This window comes from Drosophila willistoni (genome assembly GCF_018902025.1).
Source record: "Drosophila willistoni isolate 14030-0811.24 chromosome XL unlocalized genomic scaffold, UCI_dwil_1.1 Seg141, whole genome shotgun sequence".
NCBI classification, from domain to species: Eukaryota; Metazoa; Arthropoda; class Insecta; order Diptera; family Drosophilidae; genus Drosophila; species Drosophila willistoni.
The window spans coordinates 7,960,466-7,980,639 of record NW_025814052.1 but is presented as its reverse complement, the minus strand read 5'-3'; the positions used below and the strand labels follow the sequence as shown (position 1 = coordinate 7,980,639).

The 20,174-nt window shown below is 34.5% G+C and overlaps 1 protein-coding gene across 1 annotated transcript; it reads left to right on the top strand.

The window, feature by feature from the left end:
* Window positions 1-818: 818 nt before the first annotated feature.
* Window positions 819-11,245, top strand: LOC6648906 (myc protein). Its single transcript, XM_002071724.4, has 2 exons — window positions 819-2,252; window positions 9,967-11,245. The coding sequence occupies exons 1-2, from the start codon at window positions 851-853 to the stop codon at window positions 10,920-10,922; spliced, it is 2,358 nt and encodes a 785-aa protein (XP_002071760.1). The 5' UTR covers window positions 819-850; the 3' UTR covers window positions 10,923-11,245.
* The last annotated feature ends 8,929 nt before the right edge of the window (window positions 11,246-20,174 follow it).

Sequence of the window (20,174 nt, the reverse complement as noted above, 5' to 3'; positions counted from 1 at the left end):
AGGAGGAGAGAAAGGAACGAAAGGAGATTTTTTTTTTTTGGCTTTGCGCCATACACACCGACTGCCGCATACCGGCATATGCATATGTATGTATGTACATACATATATGTGTTATATGTATATGTTTTGTTTCTTTCTTTTATGTATGTTTGTTTTCTTCTTTAAATGCTAAGCGGTTTCTCTATGCTCTTTGCCTTAAAAAAAAAAGGATTAAGATAATTGTATAGAGTAGTTGCAAAGTACATAGTTGTGTTAGTTGTTTTTTAATCGATAAAAGTTTCAGTTTTATTTTTCTTTTTTTTCCTGGTGCATTTGTTTGTATTATACCGTTAACAGAGGAAATTAAATAATAAACAGATTCAATTACGACCTACGACGACAATAACGAAAATTATCCTCTCCCTTCTGTCTGTTTTTATTTTCTTCTCTTTTTTGTTTAATTGTGTTATCAATAGAGTGTAAACTGTTAATGCGAATATTGCGGACTCGAATTGAAGGTCACACACACACACACACACAGATACACTTAATCGTTAATTGTTTACAGTTGAAGGCGTAAAATATAGAAAATCCTTAGAATCCTTAGCCATAGATCTCTAAATAAGAAGAATTAAAATTTACTTACTTTTGTGTTTTTTCTGGAAGGAAAAGATTTTTTTTTTTTTTGTATACTAAATCAATGTTCAAAAAAAATAATACCCAAATTAATACCAATTTTTAATAATTTTTTTGTATTATATTTTCTTTTTGACAGGCGAAACAAAAAAGGAAAACAACAAAGAAACCCAACTTAACTCAGGAAATACATATATATTTAAAAGAAACAAAAAAACAAAACAAAACTGACAAAATGATTAAACAAAATACCTATATGATGGATATCTATGGCAGTTCACCGCCAAATATGTACGATTATCAACCGATATTCGATTTTGATGATAATCTAATGGATAATACAGATCAATTGCCCAGCATACAGAGCGATGTTGAGAAAGTGAAAACAGATGATTTCTATGATGATTGCCTCGGTGATGTATTTGGCAATTGTATGGAGGACGATGATGTTATATGTTTTAAGAAGGATTTACAATTCGTTGACTGCATGTGGTCGGCAACGGCAAGTTGTAGCAAAAATGGCGGTGTAAATAATAATAATTCCAATAATTGTAATGGCAATGGCGGCAATGGCAGCAACAACAATTCTACACAAATTGCAAGTGCCGCATCAAGTTATAGCGAAAGTGGAGCCCTGCCACCGGCTATTGTGACGGGGACGACATTGATAACTGATACAGAAGCGGCATTAGCGGCAGCATTGAGACTAGTGTCATCGAACAGCAGTAATTCCTCATCATCCACCTCATCTTGCTCCTCCTCATCATCGTCATCCTCCTCAAGTACAACAACACCGCCCATTGTGATCAAACAGGAACCATTGGATCCTTTTGACATAAGCAGCAGTAACAATAACCAACAACAACAACAACAGCAACAACGACGTAAATATAACAATAGCTATGACAAGGAAAATAAACGCAATGGAAGTGGTCATATTAATGGCGGAAGTAATGTTAAATTCACTGATATACCACCCGGTGGTAGTCTATTGCGTAAAAGTTGCCAAAAATCACCAACAACTGGTCGCAACAACAACAACAACAACAACAATTCAAATGCCACAAAATGTACACGTCCCGATACTCCATTCAGTCCACATGATGAGATCTCAACCTGTATTAAGGGTAGCAATAATATATCCTTATCGGCAGCATTATCAGCCAGTGATTTCATTGATCATTTGAGTCGTGAGCTACAGAATACGACGAAGAAGCGTATTTCTTTGCCATTTCAATTGACACAGGGTGGAGGAGATATTAATGAAGTGCTTGATGTACTCGATGAATTGAGCTCTCAGCAACAAGATACAATTATGACAACGCCGACAACAATAACAACAACAACAAATGGATCATCATCAGGGATCGGGTGTTCATTATCATTGGCAATCGATGATAGCGGTTGCAGTAGCAGCAATTCAGTTAATATGACAAGTCCCCCCGCCACATCATCTGATTGCGATTCAGATGGCGGTGATTGTTCCATGGGTGAAAATTCCAGCTGTTCACGTGAATTCTCGACAAGTTCATCAATGCGTTATAAAAATTTACGTCATCACATAAGCGACCATAGTTATACACGTTGCAACGAAATGGCCGATGAGCATCCCCCATTGGAGACACCTTCTGATTCTGGTAAGTGACAAAACACACACACAAATTCACTTATTTTCGCCCCCTTTTACATTATTAGTTTAGAGTGCATTAGATATTCGTTATTTCATTGACGTTGAGGAGGAAGCATTCAACTAGTGTTCCGTCAACTTCCTTTTATATGTGGGCATTAGATGGGATTTTGTGGGAGGGAAAAAACGGATGATGATGACGCCGTCGCCGCCTAAAAAATCGATCGCCTACGTCAACAGCAAACGTAGTAAGCCCCAGCCCCATTGCCGACAACGACGACTACGACCACGCCACCCACACACACTGTTAGTCAACGCGTCTGGGTCTTTTTTTTATATTGATTTTCCTTCCCCGTTTGCCTTTTTTTTTGTTCTGTTGTTTTTCTTCTGCTCTTCACTGGCGCCTTTTGGCCAGAGTCAGGAGCAAAAAAACCCTCCAACCTACCAGCCAGAGCCCCCCTCATCACCACCCCACAAAAAAACTAAATGGCGCCGCGTGGCCTTTCATGGCTCATTATGTGGCGTCATCTTCTTCTCTTTCTCTGTGTTGGTCTTCCTCTTCCTCTTTGTCGTCCCCATCATCATCATTCAAACATCATCCCCAAGCCAAAGTCTTGCGCATTGCTCTTCTTTGCTACACGCCCAAAAAAGCATAAAACTTTCTCTCACACACACACACACAGAGCAGAGAGATGAATTTTCTTGGCCTCTCTCTTGGGCAGGGCCAACACCCCGTTTTTTTTTTTTTTTTTTTGTGGGCATTTGTGTGTGTTCAAGGATGTCTACTCTCATGCCACGTGGCGGCAACGATAAATTCCTCCCACCCTCTTAAATTCCTTCATCTTCCTGCTTGTCCAACCTTTTCCGCTCCTCTTCTGTGGGGTTGAATGTACTTTCTTCTCTTTACACCTACATTTTTTGGCGCGCAAATATTCATTGAGCTACCCTCGCATTTTACGATGTGTGTAGTACTACGGCAAAAACTGCAATTTGGCGCGCAAAAAGCTCTCACACTTGTTGTTGCAGTGCAGTGCACAATGCAGTGGCCCTTCGTGTGTTCGCTGCTGCATCAATTGGCGTTGGCGTTGGCGTTCGCGTTGACGCTGACGCTGACGTTGGAAGTCGTCGTCGTCGCCGTTGTCAAATATGAGTAGCGTAACGTAGTATAGTGTCGTCATTCATCTGACAGCTTTGCTCTTGTTACTAGGCGGCTTTTCGAAACTATGAGCGAAAAAAACGAAGAAAAAAAATACATTGAGAAACGCCCACACAATGAAACACATTTATTTATATTAATTATCCGATTCGGACATTTATATGGGCAAATATGATTCAGACCATCACTTATGTATATGTATATTATACCCTTCTCTATATAAACACGATCTCTTGTAAACATTTCGATCAATTTTCTGCGAGATGTGAAATTAGTTAATATGCAGGGTATTTGAAAATCGGTTTGACTAATTCTTTTATTCTCTACTAGGGAACCGAAATGGTTTCGATCCAAAGATCAAATTTTTACGCAAAAATTTATACATATTATTCTTATCCATATTCCTTTTTGTATCTCAGAGAGAGAGAGAGGGAGAGATATTTAAATATTATTTAATATGCTATATTTAACCCGCTCGCTGACGCCGCTTTTTTTTTTTTTTTTTTTTTTTGAATTGGGTGGGGTGGTTGGTGGGGGGTGGTAGTCGAGAAAGCAAAAAGACATGGCAACAGTGAAAATAAATATACGCACAAAAATCAGGTGCGTGCCGCTGATTAGCAGCATATGTACATACATATATACATATATATACGCACACACACACACTCATCACACCACCTAGCTACATACCTGCCTGTCTGCCGCCTACCACCTCTTCCTCCTCCCCCTAGCCTTTTGAACGCGCGTGACGCTTCATTAGCAATTTCTGTTTTTTTTTGGTGGGGGGGAGGTGGAATCATAAGTGGAATGTTACACAGAATCGAAAGTACAAACTCTCCGGACTATTATCTAAAGTTATATACTTACGAGAAGAAGATAAGGTGAGGGAGGAGTGGAGAGGGGAATTTCCATATATGTATTAATGTAGTTCCAAGTAAATTTGAAGATTTCTTCTAGACACGACTCATCCCACGATCATCCCACCACATATAGCAATCGACTGTCCATCTATCCCTTCCTCCCTCCTTCTGGTTCGACCCCTCCTCCACTTTTTACTCTATGTTTATAACATAAAGTCCATTTCGTAATTTAAGTAAAAGCTTTATCAGTTTTTTTTTTCCACTTGCTTTTTTTATTTTCTTTTTTTTTTTTGGTAGAGGCGTGTCACGTGAACTATTTTGAGGCGAAACCAGAAAACAGTTGGTAACAAACGAGAACTATTCTTCAATAGTATAGCCAGCCCCCTGCCGCACACTACCCGCGACCCTCTTCTAAGTGAGGGTGTTGGTGTGTGTGTGCGTGTGTGTGGGGTGGAAAGATAAAGACAACTGGGGAGCCATATAGAGTATTGTGGGTGGGCAAACTAGCAGAAGCATATCGAAGCAGCAGCAGATCGAAGTCCGGGAGGGGGTCAGGGAGGGGGGCGGGCTATAGATGGTGGTTAGGTGCGTGCTGCCTGTTTTATTGGCATTTCGCACCTTTTTTTTCCTCCTCTATGTATTGTAGTGCGTGTGCGGTTAGAAACGAAAACGTAAAAAAAAAAAAAATTAAATAAAAATGTTAATGAACTCAACCAAGGTCGCGCAACCACGAAAAAAAAGTGCGTAGAAAACGAGAATGGGAAAACTTTGAGGGCTCTTAACGCAAATATATGTATTATGAATATACACATATACATGCATACATACATACGCAAATACATACATAGTAATAGTTGTGCTTCTTGTTTCTTGACTTATTTTGGTTATTGTTGCTGCTGTTGTTGTTGGGTTGGTTTTTACTTTCATTTAATATGGACGGGCGTCGGCTTTGGCCAGACATGGAGGCTCACCACCACCACCACAAACACAACAACTGTGTGTGTGTGTGTGTGTGTGTCTTAGCTTCATCACAGACTTGGCAATACTCGGCAGCAACCCAGATATGTATAGAAGGGATACATGTTATTGGCCACAAGAAAATTCCCAAAAGCCTAAACAAAAAAAAGTTTACTTTTAATTTATGTGCGCAAAGAAAAAAAAAACCAAAGCCAAAAAAGCTTCAAAGACGCCCTCTTTAGGGTAGTCCTAATATACCCTCTTCTATCTATGTTAACATTCTGCTGTTGCTAGGCGCGTTTTTTTTGCGTTTTGTTTGCTCTTCTATGCTCGCTCGACGCGCGCGCTCTCTCTTCTCCATTCATTGAATTTGTTTTTTTTTTTTGTATTATTCGCACACGTGTAGCAATAAAATGCTCAAGGTCGCAAAAGCGAACCACGACGCCGCCGACGATGATGATGATGACGACGACGACGACGACGACGACGATGATGGCAAGCAACGGCAGATCCGTCGGACTGCCGGTCGGTCGGCCGGTCGGCTGAGCGATAAAATCTTAAAAGCGCCCAAAGCTTACCACCACCAACACTCACTATCTCTTTTATTCGCTCTTTCTTAGTCTATTTGTTGTCTCTCACGCACTTGATACGCACTTTATGCTGTGCGCGAGCTCTCGCTCTCTCTCTCTCTTTCTCTTTGGATTTTAATAGAGAAACGAGCCTCCCTTTTGTTGTTATGCGCGTCGCCTTGTGTCTTCTCCGTTTACTGCTTATGAGAGATTTCCTGCCGAGCCACACACACACACACACACAAACGCCCAAAAAAAAAATATGTTGCAAATGTTGTATGGAATTGTTGCTGCAAAAATGTTGCCAGACGCATTTTCATAATTTATGTTGGGGATACCATAGAGAGAAAAACAAAAAAAAAATAGGAAGAAATTAAAGGATTGTCGCAATGCGGCTTCAACAGAGTGAGATAGCTGCTATTGAAGGAGGGGGGGATGAAATCTACACACATATGTACATACATATATGTATTTTCTGATGACTCATATCCTTGATGATGAAATAGTTTTGACGACGTCATCAACAAGTTGCCATGAAATGACATTTTTATCCTGTCAACATAAAGATTTTCAAAGATTTAGCCAAAATATATAAGTCTTTATATCATTTGGTATATATCGATAAAGATACAGAAGGCGGGAAAGGTTAAAGTTTGCTGCAACACACACACACACACATAGGCATTGCAAATTGACTGCACTTTGCTTCTTGTATTCAAGCGTAACGATGGTTTAACACACACACACGCTCACACAAATGAGTGTCAGTTGACGCCGACATCGACGTTGACGTTGTTGTGTTCGCGTGGGAAAAACTACTGCTGCTGGGCATCATCATGATCATCATCATCAACAGCGCAGCGGAAGCAATGCCGACAAACTTTTTTTTCTTCTTTTTTTTATTTTCTTGTTTTCATTGTTGTTTATTTTTTTGCCCCCATACACTTGCAAAATATGGGGTATACATACATACACACATACATAAATATATGTATATACATTTGGAATCAAAGAGTGCAACGAAAACTTAATGTTGTGGTAGGTCAAGATACAAATACACGAGAAATGATCGTTTGAAAAAAGAGTAAAAATTGTTAGTGTAGTGTAATGTGTGGTGTTCGAGGGGAGGGGGGGGGTACAGCCAAAGTTAGTTGCAATGGCAAACCGCAAACACTTTCTGCTGTGTTGGCTGCTGCTTCCATCTTCATCTGTGCAACACATGTTGTTGGTGTTCATTGCAAACACAACAAAGCAGCAGCAGATGAAATAGGAGGAGGAGGTTCAAGTTTGGAATGGAAAAAGGGGGAAAGGGAAGTGGGGATCGTCGTCGTCGTCAACCTTTGCATTTTAAAAATGTCAACGTCGATGTCGTCGCTGTCGTCGTCGTCGTCAGAGATAGAAATTGCAAAAGTGTGGGAACACATACATACATATTGTTCATATACATTCATTAACTATCTGATTGATCTAGAGTCCGGCAAAAAACAATGTAGAAGAAGGAATACAGAAATAGATAGAAGAAAAAAACTGAGAAAAAGCTAATCAAAACAAAAGAAAAATAATACCATTTTTGTTATTAATGAATATGTGTGTCTGTGTGTGTGTATCTGTGAGTGTGTGGATGTATATGTGTGTGTGTTGGTGTTAGTGTGGGGGCGTCATGCCATAGCAAATGTTATTATTATTATTGTTGCTTTGTGCGGTATGAGCGCATTTGTTTAATTTTATAATTTTACGAGTCGTCGTCGTTAAAGTCGTTTATTTTCTCTATCTCGCTTACTCTCTGTTGACTTTCGAGCCTCTGTCTTGTTCTTCCCCTCAATATTTGTTGCTGCTGCACAGTGTTAACAAGTTATGCAAGATGCGCATTAATCCTTAATCCTTTAATTTTTTTTTTACTTAAATATGGGAATAAAATTGAAATTTTCTTACTTTTTGTTTTGAATTTCAAAAGAAATTTTAATTTGTAAAAAGCTTTGTACTTGATACAGAGGCTTCACTGTGTGATTCCTCTTCTCACTGTTTGTCTGGTCTCGTTGTGTTGTTTGGGTTTTTTTTTTTTTTTTTTTTTTTGTTTTTGTTCGTTTTTATAGGCCTCTGAAATTCTTGTATGTATTACATCATATGCTATATTTTCAGTACAAATTCGTTTCTTGTTTTTACTTTTTTTTTTTTTTTTTGTTTTTTTGTAAATTAATGCACACACTAACATATACAAATGTATGTACCGACCCGCTTCCTTTCTTCCTTCCTTCCTATGTACATATCTTGCTTCATATGCCACACCTCCTTCCCGCGTCTTCATTTGGGAACTTGCGCAACATTTACTGCGCGCCTCTCAATGATGAGGAGGGGGGGTCGGACGCTTGTGTGTGTGTTGTTGTTGTTGTATTTGCAATTGTAATTGTAAGTTGGCGGCAACAACACCACCAACTTCCTCCTCTATTGAAGCTTGATCTTGGCTTTTGGATTGAAAAAGCAGCGGGCGCCGACGTCGTCGTCGTCGTTGTCTCACTGCTGCTGCTGCTTAGCAACAAAAGTTTTTGCTTTTATCTTTTCAAACTCGTTTGTCTGGTTTCACCGTTAGCAGCAGCGGCAGCGGCAGCGGTAACTACAGCGAGAAGAGGAGGGATAACGAGTGGGATTAATAAATAAGAGAGAAGCTTTATTGTTTTTGCATTTAACCCTGTCTGTCTGTCTGTCTGTCTGTATGTCTGTCTGTCTGTCTGTCTGTCTTACTCTGAATGCATATTGCACTTTTATCCTCCATCCCCCTTTCAATGAACCTAAACAACTAACCAACCCACCCAACCACCCACTGACTGGTTCACTCACTCACTCACTCACTCATTCAATTCATTACAATTTTATTGTTGTGCATTGTGGAAATCCCCGCCGCCAATATGTGTGTGTGTCTCTTTTTTCTTGAAACAGGTTCTTGCTCTTCTTCTACTTGCATCTCCTTCTAATTCCTCCCCCTCCCCCCACTACAAACCCTTCTTCCTTACCCTGCTGTTAATGAAAAATGGCCGCCAAGCATAAATTCCACATTCCATTCCTTTTTCATGTTTTTAGTTAACAAAAAGGCGGGGGGGCAGAGAAGGAGAAGGAAGCATCAAAGGGTGATGGGTCTATGGATTGTCTAGTTGCAGTTGCTGATTCTCGCAAACGTATGAATGCATGTGCAAACATGTTTGTGTCTGTCTTTCACAGAAGGATCGGATCGATGCTGATGATGACGCGAACAACTAGTTACTCTTCTTGTGACTCATGGCTTTGAGCTTTCTTCTTGCCTCTGAGATTGTTAAAAAGATGTACACATGCATACATACGTACATACATACATATCTATTTACATTATTCTATCCTTCTCCTACACACACACACACACTCACACACACTCACACAGGTCTCAATTTGCACACTTGTGTCCACCCACTGCCCATCGCCGCAACCCTCTTCCTCCGGCCATTACTTTCTCTTTCTCAGTGTTTCCTCTGGTGCTATTAAATATTTAAACAGTTGGTTGAATTTCTTGTTTAAACAAGTGAATTTGATAATAAATTTATACACATACGTACATACATACATATGTACATACATACATATGTATATCCACATGCAAATATGTATCCATATGTACGTACATATATTTCAATTTAATTGAAATCGTAACGGAAGCAGTAGGTTTGCAACGGAAGTTTATGTTATCATTTCTTCCGAAAAGAAGCAGGAGATGGGAGAAACCAAAAGGAGGAAGGGCTACAGCGAGAGAAAGGGAGAGCGAAGGTGTATTGCCAAAATGAATGTAATTGGCGCCCAACGTGGGGCCCTGTCGACGCAACGAAGAGAGAAAACCCATCGATAAAAAGTGCAAAAGAAAGAGAAATGAAAAAGAAACATTGTTAGTCAGGAGGGGAATGACATTGTACAGGGAATACAATATAGAGAAGAGAAGCGCGATGACGTTGAAATCCGTGCAAATCTATTTTGCTTCCTGAATTCTGATACTAATCCGCTTTAGGTTCAAGTCAAAAGCACATACACACACAGAGAGAAAACTTAGGTGAACAAACATTTTTAAGGCTTTACTATTACTACACACACACACACACAACATACACAACATACATACAAAGCAAATAAACTAAACGAACTTTTTGTTTGTTTCTTTTCTTTCAGATGAAGAAATCGATGTGGTCACTTTGACTGATAAGAAGTTACCCACAAATCCATCAGATCGCGATCTGGGTGCCCTACAATATCAAGTTGCTCACAAAATGATTTGGAATGGCTCAAAGAAATTTTCACATCCATGCTATGAATTCTCAACACCAGCCAGCATTAGTCCAGTCAAATCGGTGGCAAATCTATCCTCAGCATCATCATCATCATCTTCCTCCTCTTCCACATCATCGTATTCGCCCAAGAATGCATACAATTTTTCAAACGATGATTATGACTTTGGGCAATCATCATTAACATCTGCATTAAAGATGCCAACAGCGGCGTCTGTGACATCAACAACAATGGGCAAGGGACGTAAACGTTATTTTGTGAATCTAACTGAAGCCAATTCGGACGAAGTTCGTCCAAAATTGAAACCAACCTCATCATCATCATCGTCGGCATCGTCAACAACATCGACGCCAATGATTAATAAACGTTGTCGAAGCAAAAAGTTTGCTGCTTCCAACGCCACCAATAGAAATAACAATGTTAGCCCAAGTAATATGGATATGGTCTTTCCAACATTGGGTGGTGCGGCTAGCGGTGCTGGTGGTGTCAGTAGCAGTAGTAGCAATAGCGGCTCTACAACACCCACACCTGCCATGCTGAAGCGCCAATATAGTTTGGATGAGGCCGATACCATCGAGAAGCGTAATCAGCATAATGATATGGAGCGTCAACGTCGCATCGGACTTAAGAATCTGTTCGAAGCACTCAAAAAGCAAATACCAACCATTCGTGATAAGGAGCGAGCGCCGAAGGTGAATATATTGCGTGAGGCGGCCAAATTGTGTCAGCAATTGACCGAAGATGAGCATACATTGGAGAAACAGCTGCAAAAGTTGAGGGAAAAGCAAAGGGCGCATCAAGAATTGCTCCATCGATTGCGTTCAATGAAGACGGAATGATGATAGCGAGTAACGTGTAACGAGTACCGAGTACCGAGTAGTGTGTAGCGAGTAGTGAGTAAAAAGAATATAAGGTAAACACACACAAAACACAAACAAACAAACAAAAACAAATGAGTTAGAAAAAAGGCGGCGCCTAAATCGCAAATTTTTGATAGTTTTATATATGTGTATATATAGAAAAGTTATATATATATATATATAATTACATTATTGACATAACCTTAACCCTTACCCCATTAACTTCAATATCAGTTAGTAAGAGCAAAAAGAATAGAAAAACATAAGCATGCGGGAATACATATTATTAATTTTATAAAATTAATTTTTTTTTTTTTTATTATTTGATTTCTTTCATGTGATATATATATATTTTTTTTTTTTTGGTGATGATTGAAAAAATTATTTAAGTTTAAAAAGTTTAAATTTTGAAGTTGAAAGTTTTTCTATAGCGCTGAGAAAAACAAACAAAAAAAAAATGAATAATCCCAAAAAAAAAAAAAAAACCGAGAAACGAATAACTTGGAAACGGAAAACAGACAAAAATGCAACGAAAGAGCCACAAAAAAAAAAAAAAAAACGAAGGAAATGTAACAAACATTTAATTTTTTTTTATCTAGATAGAACGTAGTGTGTGCTAAATATCACACACAAAGAGTTTATATATCTAAGGTAATCTAGGTACTTTCTATGTATATATACAAACATATATATATATACATATGTATGTGTAGATTTTTGACAAGTTGACTAAATATCTGGGTGCAGGTAAACCTAAAGATCAATATCAACCTTTAAGCAAAGTGATGCAAGGTGATGGATGGATGGCTAGAGGAGGAGTTAAATTTTTGGAGTTTATACTAGGATATACAGAGAAAGAAATGCTATAGAGTTTAAAGACGAAAAACAAAACGAAAAGAAGCAAAAAGCAGCTCAACTGAATTGAGAAAATAAGAGAGCTCTATATTTTATATAAAAGAGTTTATATTTTTTGTGTTTATTATTATTATTAGTCTTTTTTTTTCAATTCTTTACATTTTTTATTAGTCATCTGAAGCTATTTCTACAGACTATTGCTAAACTATTATATATATCAACTATCCTAACTATATACAAACAAAAATATATATAACACAAATAATGTATACTATATATATTTACCTACCATATGCTATGAAAGCATACAACGCTTTTTTTTGTTAGGTTTTTTTCTTCCTTCCTTTCTTCCTTTTTTTGATATACATATATATATATATATATATATATATATATTACTACTATGATTTCTTGATATATGTATATTTACTTTAATACTGATTGAAAGCTTATTATATACATATAGAAGACGAATGCAAAACAAAGAAGTAGAAAAACAACGCTTTAAAAAAGAAAATACAAAAACAATTTACCTACTGCCTACATACAAAAATACAAAATAAAACAAAACAAAACAAAAAAAAATTAAAATCTATATACATATATACTTACCTAAATATATATTACATACATTTCAATTTAGCTAAGCATATGAAATGCCAGATGAAAAAAAAAATGGGAAAAACTATTGAATAGTTTTTTTTTTGACAGAAGAAGGAAAACAAAAAAAAAAAGGATGTTTGGTACGAAGGAGGAAGAAGTTATAGAAATTGGCTGCCCAAAGTAGACTTTGTATAGCGCAGCTGTTAAACTGTCGATTTTTTGCTAATAAGTAAGAGTACGAAAGAAACGGATATACTATACTATATACAGATAATACAGATCTACATGCGATATATGTAGCTCTTGCAGATATGAAAGAAAGTAAGAGAGAGTAACTAATGGAACGATACACTGTTATTTAGGTTTAACTCTTATATAGAAAACAATATGAAAAAGGATGACAAACCAGTTTAAAAGTATATATATAAATCTATATATTCTATATAGTGTATATATATATATATTACCGACAAGATACAATTTATGCTAATGATGACGAATGAGATGAAATTAAAAAGAAGAGAAGGGACAACTAAAAGATATATATATATATAGGAAAGCGATTCTAATAGGCGCCGCCTTAGAAATTTCTAATGAATTATATAGAAATTTCACAAAAAGGATTAAAAAACAAAAAAAAACTATATATATACATATATAATGGAAAAAGAAAAGAAAAACAAAAAAAACAAAACAAAAGAAGAAAAAAACAAAAAGAATATACTTAAAAAAACTCTAACCTTTTTTTTTTTAATATTATTATTACCATTCTGAATTGTTATGTGACATTTATCTAAATATATATATATATTTATATATATATATATATATTAAACGATTTTTCATAATTTTTTTTTTTTTATCGCCAGAAATTATATATACATATATATATATGTATATATATATTTTTTTTTAATCCTTGTGTATACATTGTAAATAGCAATCTCGTTAAATCATAAATTAAAATTTAAAAAAAAACAAACGAAATGAAAATGAAAAGCAAACCACAACTATAGCAACAAAAACACAGTTAAAACCAAGCAATAGACTTAAGCCAACACACACACACATATATATATATATATATGCCACTCACGACACACACACACAAATACACACATACACACACATAAGCGAATGCACCTAATTTTCCTAAACAAAAAAAAAAAAACTAAAACAAAAATACAAATAGTTTAAACAAATTTTCACAACGTACAAATTTATCAACAACAATAAAAAAAACAAAATAAAAAAAATGCAAAACACCAATACAAAAACAACAAAAAAAACAAAAACAAAAAATACATATAAAAAGGAAAGCAAACAAAAAAAAAAATAAGGAGAATGAAAAACTAGAAAAGAATACAAAACAACAGCAACAAGAAAAAATACTACATAAAAAAAAAGTGAAAGCCAATTTGATTCATAAAATAATTGTGTTTGCTACAACAACAAATGTTACAGAGACTAAAAACAATAATTTTCAAGGTTGTTGTTGTTTGTAGTCTTTATTTTTCTTTTTTTTTTCTTTGTTTCCTTTTCCCACAAAAACCAAAACCTCTTAAATCCTCGCAAAACAAAACAAAACAAAAATTAAATACCAATACAAAAAAACAAAAACACAAAACAACAACAACTAAAAAGAACGAAACGAAAAGGAAAACATTTAATTTTACACATTTTTTTACTATTAATTTTTTTTATATACATAAATACATACAACTATAAATATATATATTTATATATATATATGTATCTATATATCTATATACATATATGAGAGAAACTACTATTATTACTTAACTTTATCTAGTTGTTTAAGAAGAAAACAAAGAAAATTAGAAAACTGAAAACAAAAAATTAAAAAAAAAAAAACAACAAAATAAAAACTAAGGAAAGGGAATGGAAAAGATTGAGAAGAAAAATAGAAAAGAAAAAAAAAAAAAACAACAATTTATAAAACGCATGAAAAATATTGAAATATTTTGTAAAACCTTTTTTGTGTTTTTTCTTTTTTGTTTACTTTTTTTTACTTGCATTTTTTGCTCGGTTATTTTTTTTGTTAAACTCTCTTCTATATTACCAATTTATATATATATATATATAATCATCCTATAAAAAACAAACCTAATTATGCTATATATACATTAAAAACAAAAACCCTTCTATATCTTTATATATATATATATATATATCTAATAATTTTAACTCGTTATGTAGTTACCTATTAATGATGAATGATGAAACGGGAAATCAACAAAAGGTACAGATACCTTATATGTATATATATATATATATATATATATGTATATATATATATATGTATATATATATATATGATGTACCTCTTGCATATACATAAATATATATGTAGATCTATATATACATACGATCTACGATCTATTACGCAGATAGAGATAAAACTAAAGTTTCTAATATATATATATATATATACATGTATATATCTAATTTTTTTTTTCAAAATTTATGTTTATGGAAAATTATACAATAAATATTTCAACATACCAACAGAAAAATTATTTAACAATTTGTGTTTTTATTTATTTGATTATTTTGTTTCCTTATTATGTTTCAGAATTTCGTTTATCTTTTCCTTGGTTTAGTTTGGTTCTCATGAATTTTCACTTTCTTCTTTTCTCTTAGGAATTGTTTGTTTTAAAAACCAAAATTATATGTCACTTTTTAAAGGGAGTTTAGTCTCAAAAAAGTTCGTTGCTCTTTGCATTGTTATGTTAGCGGTGATTCATTCCATCCCATCCGCTTATAAGGCTCTAGGGGATGTAATTGGATGATATGTCGCCGTTTCTAATCAATTGTATTTGCCACGCCCAATGCCAGACAGGCAGTTGCCCTCCTTCTACAGACACACACACACACACACACACACACACACACACACACACACACACACACACACACACCCCCATCTTATGACCGCACAGAAATTACCTTAATTCAATCAAAATTTTGTTGTGCTCAACACTCAGACACAAAACAAAACACACAAAAACAAAAACAGAGAAAATTGTTTTACCGGCAAAATTGAATAAAAAGTCGGTGCCAATTCCCCATTTACCCCTCACCTCACCTCCACCCCCGCCACATTTAGCCCATTAGTAGACACAGAGACAAAGTAAAGCAAAGCAAAGGGAACAAAAAATTACTGCAACAGAAAACAACAACAAACAAAATATATTAAAGCATCATCATTGAGTTATTTGTTATTAAGTTGAATTATGTGTGTTTACCTATTCATCTCTCATATAGGTGATGGGGTATATTAGCTTGGATCAGCGATTTGATTGTGCTTGGAAAGCACTAAGAAGCTCTATATCTCCCCCCTCTCTATGATAATTCCGATTTTATGCATAACTTTAACAAGGGCTTTATCTATGGCTTTATGTCTTTCGGTTTCAAATAAAATACTCCTTTTATATATATATAACTCTATCAAATGTTTGAAAGAAAGTCATAAAACGCCCCCCCCCCCCCATTATCAGACGATTCCAAGTAATAGGGGATTTCTGGGACTTGATAGATAATTCAATAAACAATGAGTCATTATTATTAATTAAAATGTTAAGCCACATAACAAGTTCCTATCAATAAATGAATTTTACAAAACAGACATCAAATCTAGAGAAATCAAATATCAAGGAGGATCTATAAAATATATCGAAAAACCACTCTGAAATTGATATACTTTTACTTTTTATTTGAAACTATATCTTTGAATATACATATATGGAAGAAATTCAATTTGAAAGTTAAATAATAATGTTATAACGTTTATTTAATATTTTTTTTTGCAAATTTAAGGGATTTTATGTTTATATAAATGCAAAATAATAAAGAACTTGGATACCATAAAAAAACCCATTGCAAGGGTATAAAATTTATACTATAAAGCATGCATGCAATCACAGAATGAGAGAGAGCGAGAGAGAGAGAAAAGGAGAGAGCCAACAAGGGAAAGAGAGAGATAGAAACATTGTGACGGCCGGCGTAATTGTTTAACTGCGAAATTTGTACGCTCTGACCGCGTTGGTCGGTCGCTTTATTGGGTGAAGGTCACGCCAACTGCGCTGCGACTGCGTTTCGCGTTTTTTTTTTTGTTTGTTTTGTTATCTTTGTGTTTATCTTTTGCTTTTGTTTTCTTTTTCTTATTCCGCTGCTGCTGCTGTTGTTGTGTGGGAGGATGGTGGGGCGTGGTATGGGGGAGGAGTGTTTGTTTTCAAAACGCTTTTACCTGTAGATCCTACACACACACAGAGAGACAAGGGCGCCCACACCTCTAAAGTATGCAATAAAATTGTGCATTTCATTCATTGGACCTTTTTGTGATTATCTGTATCAAAAACCCATAAAGCCCATTAACTAGCTTTTTTGTTTAAGACTAAGTTATCCAAAAGCAGTAGAGCTTCTTGCAGTCAAGTCATATGTTTGGGAATTCTCAGTTTGCAGTTTGATGTTTGCAGTTTCTCAGTCGGTGTGTTTTCTATGAATCGGTTAACCATAAAGTATCATTATAAGTTCGTCTAACAATTGTCGAAAATATAGTCTGTAAAAAGGCATTTTAAAAAATGCATGTTCAAAAATTCTTTACAAAAAACACATTATCTTTGAAAACTAATCCCATAATTTGCATTATGAACCAGAAAGCTAATAATTTTTGGTTTTCGGATTGCTGCAGACCTCACGCACATACAGTAGAATACGGTTAAACGTCCGTCCGGTTATAGCGACTAAAGTTGGATGAATGATTGGTTGGTCCCAATACAAACTTGTATGAAAGGGCCTCCGGTACTTCTTCCGGATATAACGACGAAAATCGTCGGTCTCTTGAGTGTCGTTATGACCGGATTCTACTGTATCTCATGATTGCTCTTGAGAGGAGTCCCACTTTCCCCTTCTATGTAGAATTTTCCACGAATTGCATAAGATATAGGAATCTTCCGCTATATCTAACTAGACAAATCTTATTCGATCTATAATTTTTTTTTGAATAATTTTTTTTCTTTTTTCTGTCCAATTTATTCAATATTCTTATTGGTTTTCTTTTTATTCACATTTTGTTCTCTATATAAATCGCATTTGATTTTGAATCTCTTGTTGCTTGTATGTACATATATCTTTCTCTTCTTTTTTTCTGTGTATTTTCTGGATTGTACATGTATAAATGTATTTTTCATTAATTTATTGCTTAAATTTGATTTGAGTTAGCGGGAATAAAAAACAACAAAAAAAAAACTGGTCATTCGTCGTCGTTCTTGGCAGACGGCACTAGACACTTCGACCTTGATTTTGATTTTTGGTTTTACCGACGCGTCATCTTCATCTACAATCAACATCATCAATTTTCTTAGAATCTAAATCTAAATTTTGAATTTCTTACAAATATTACAAATCATAGAGTACAAAATAGATCTATGTATATACCAAACTTTTGGAGTCATCAAATCTAAATCAAATTGTTTAAAGGAATTTCATCTCAAAAATTTTCGATTCTTTTTATTAAGTAAGGCATATTTCAGACAGGTGGTGTATCTATATCCTTATGTGGATAGGAATCCACCAGGAAATAATCCTGCGCTAATTGTCCACCACTTTTTCACTACATGGTTTCTAGTCTCTCACCTATATGTAGGTTTGTATTGTAAAACATCCTCCAATATTTGGACGCATGCCATTGCTCCGATCCGTTCATAAGATTCGCCAGGCGCCATGGGGTTCAGAGTTCAGAGTCAAGAAAATCTCCCTTTCTACCATTTGCTTACAAAGGACATACTTCTGCCTTGTCTTTTGAACTGAAAGTTTGTTCCCTCACATTATTTAATTCCTTTCAATCACCGAAAGCCTTAAGGCCGCCCAGATATGTGGCCCAGACGAGCCTCCAAGTCGAACAGAATAGGTTTCTGTTTCTCATAGGGAAATGGAAAACATCATTATTAACTCTACCGATTCAATTCTAACATTATTTCCGGCAGATAATTCAATTAAATCAATCAAGTTGGCATTTGAAGATGACGAATTTAGCAATTGCATTGTATATATAATTGTTTTACATGTGTTTATGTTAATTATTTATGTTCTTTCATTTTAGTAAGCAAATAAAATTGATTTTTTATTTACATTTTATTGGGATTTGCTTAATCATTCTCAATGAAATGAAATTGTACAATATACTAAGTAATTGTTTAACAACTGATTCTGTATTACATCATTCTTGCACACACACACACTCACACACACACACGCTCTCACACGCTCACATAGACACACACTGTATAAAATATTGCAAAATAACTTGTTAAAATATATTTTTACAGCTTTAAAAAACAAAAAAAAAAAAACAAATGAAAACGAAAATACATTTATTACACAGGCTTCAAATAGTAAAACTAAACCAAAACAGATAAAATATATATATACAAAAATATATATGTATATATATATATAAAGGCAGTTTGTATATTTGTGCATATTTTTCTACATTATTAATTATATGAATATATAAGTTTTATATATATATAAATATATATACATATATACAAAAATACTCACAAATGTTATATATATATGTACAATATATACATAAATATGACAAAAACAAAAAAAATTGAAATATACAATGAAAATATAGAAATGAAATTTGATTACCATGCATATATACAATATATATATATATATATATATATATATATACATTTATAAACCATATTAAAAAACTCATATATATATATAACAATTTATACCAAACTAAAAATGAAAACAAAAAAACGAAAAGAAATCCAATTCAAAATGTAATAGAAACTTAAACAAATTTGTAACATATATGTATAAAAACCAAACTAGGAACTGTTGCTGATCCAATGACAGGAATTAAAACAAAAAATACTATGTACGTAACGTAAAGGAAAGTTGACTTAGTTGAGCTTAAAGAAATTTGTAAAACAATCCAAAAACCAAAAAAAAAAAAAACCTACAAAAATCAAAGACAAAACAATGACAAGTTAATAATAATAAAAGTCCAAGAAGTGCGCAGAAGCAACCACAGAACCCAAAAACAAAATCCGTGTAGTTTTACTCACAATCAGTCTCAGATAATCAAGTTGCCAGCTGTACCTACTTTTTTTTTTTTCTATACATTGTCTAAAATCGGGTATACATATTTTATTTCTCTTTAACATTTTAGTGTGTTGGAACTTCTCTTCAATTCTGAAAGAAAACTCTTCGAGGAAAGTTCTTGGTTAACATTCTGGTGACAATTCTAACCATCAAACTAACTTTAATAACTTTTATTAAGTGGAATCAATCAAAGTGGAATCAATATTATAACAATGTTTCTTTCACTAATCTGCTAAAGCCTTTAGGACTAACAATAAGTAAAACTAACTTAAAAGTGCTGTAAGCTACGCGTTTCCTTTTCTACTTTATACAGTTGTGATTCCCAACTGGTTCTAGTATTGAAGTACAATTCTAGAGCGGTTTTTTGTTTGTTTTGCTAAATTACCTCGAAACCAGATTTGATTTAAAAGATTGGAATAAAATAGGCCACACAATCAAATTGAAAAACTAGTTAATAGAGGATTCTTTGGTAACTAATAGATCTATTCTTCCAACTAGTGAAAAGGGTATTTGAAATGCGTTTAAACTTGTTTATTTCGTTTTTCGTTTCTTTCTTTTAGTAGTATCTAAGGCGATTGTCACATAACTGGACCAACGACTTTTCTGTTTCATTCGCTCATCATT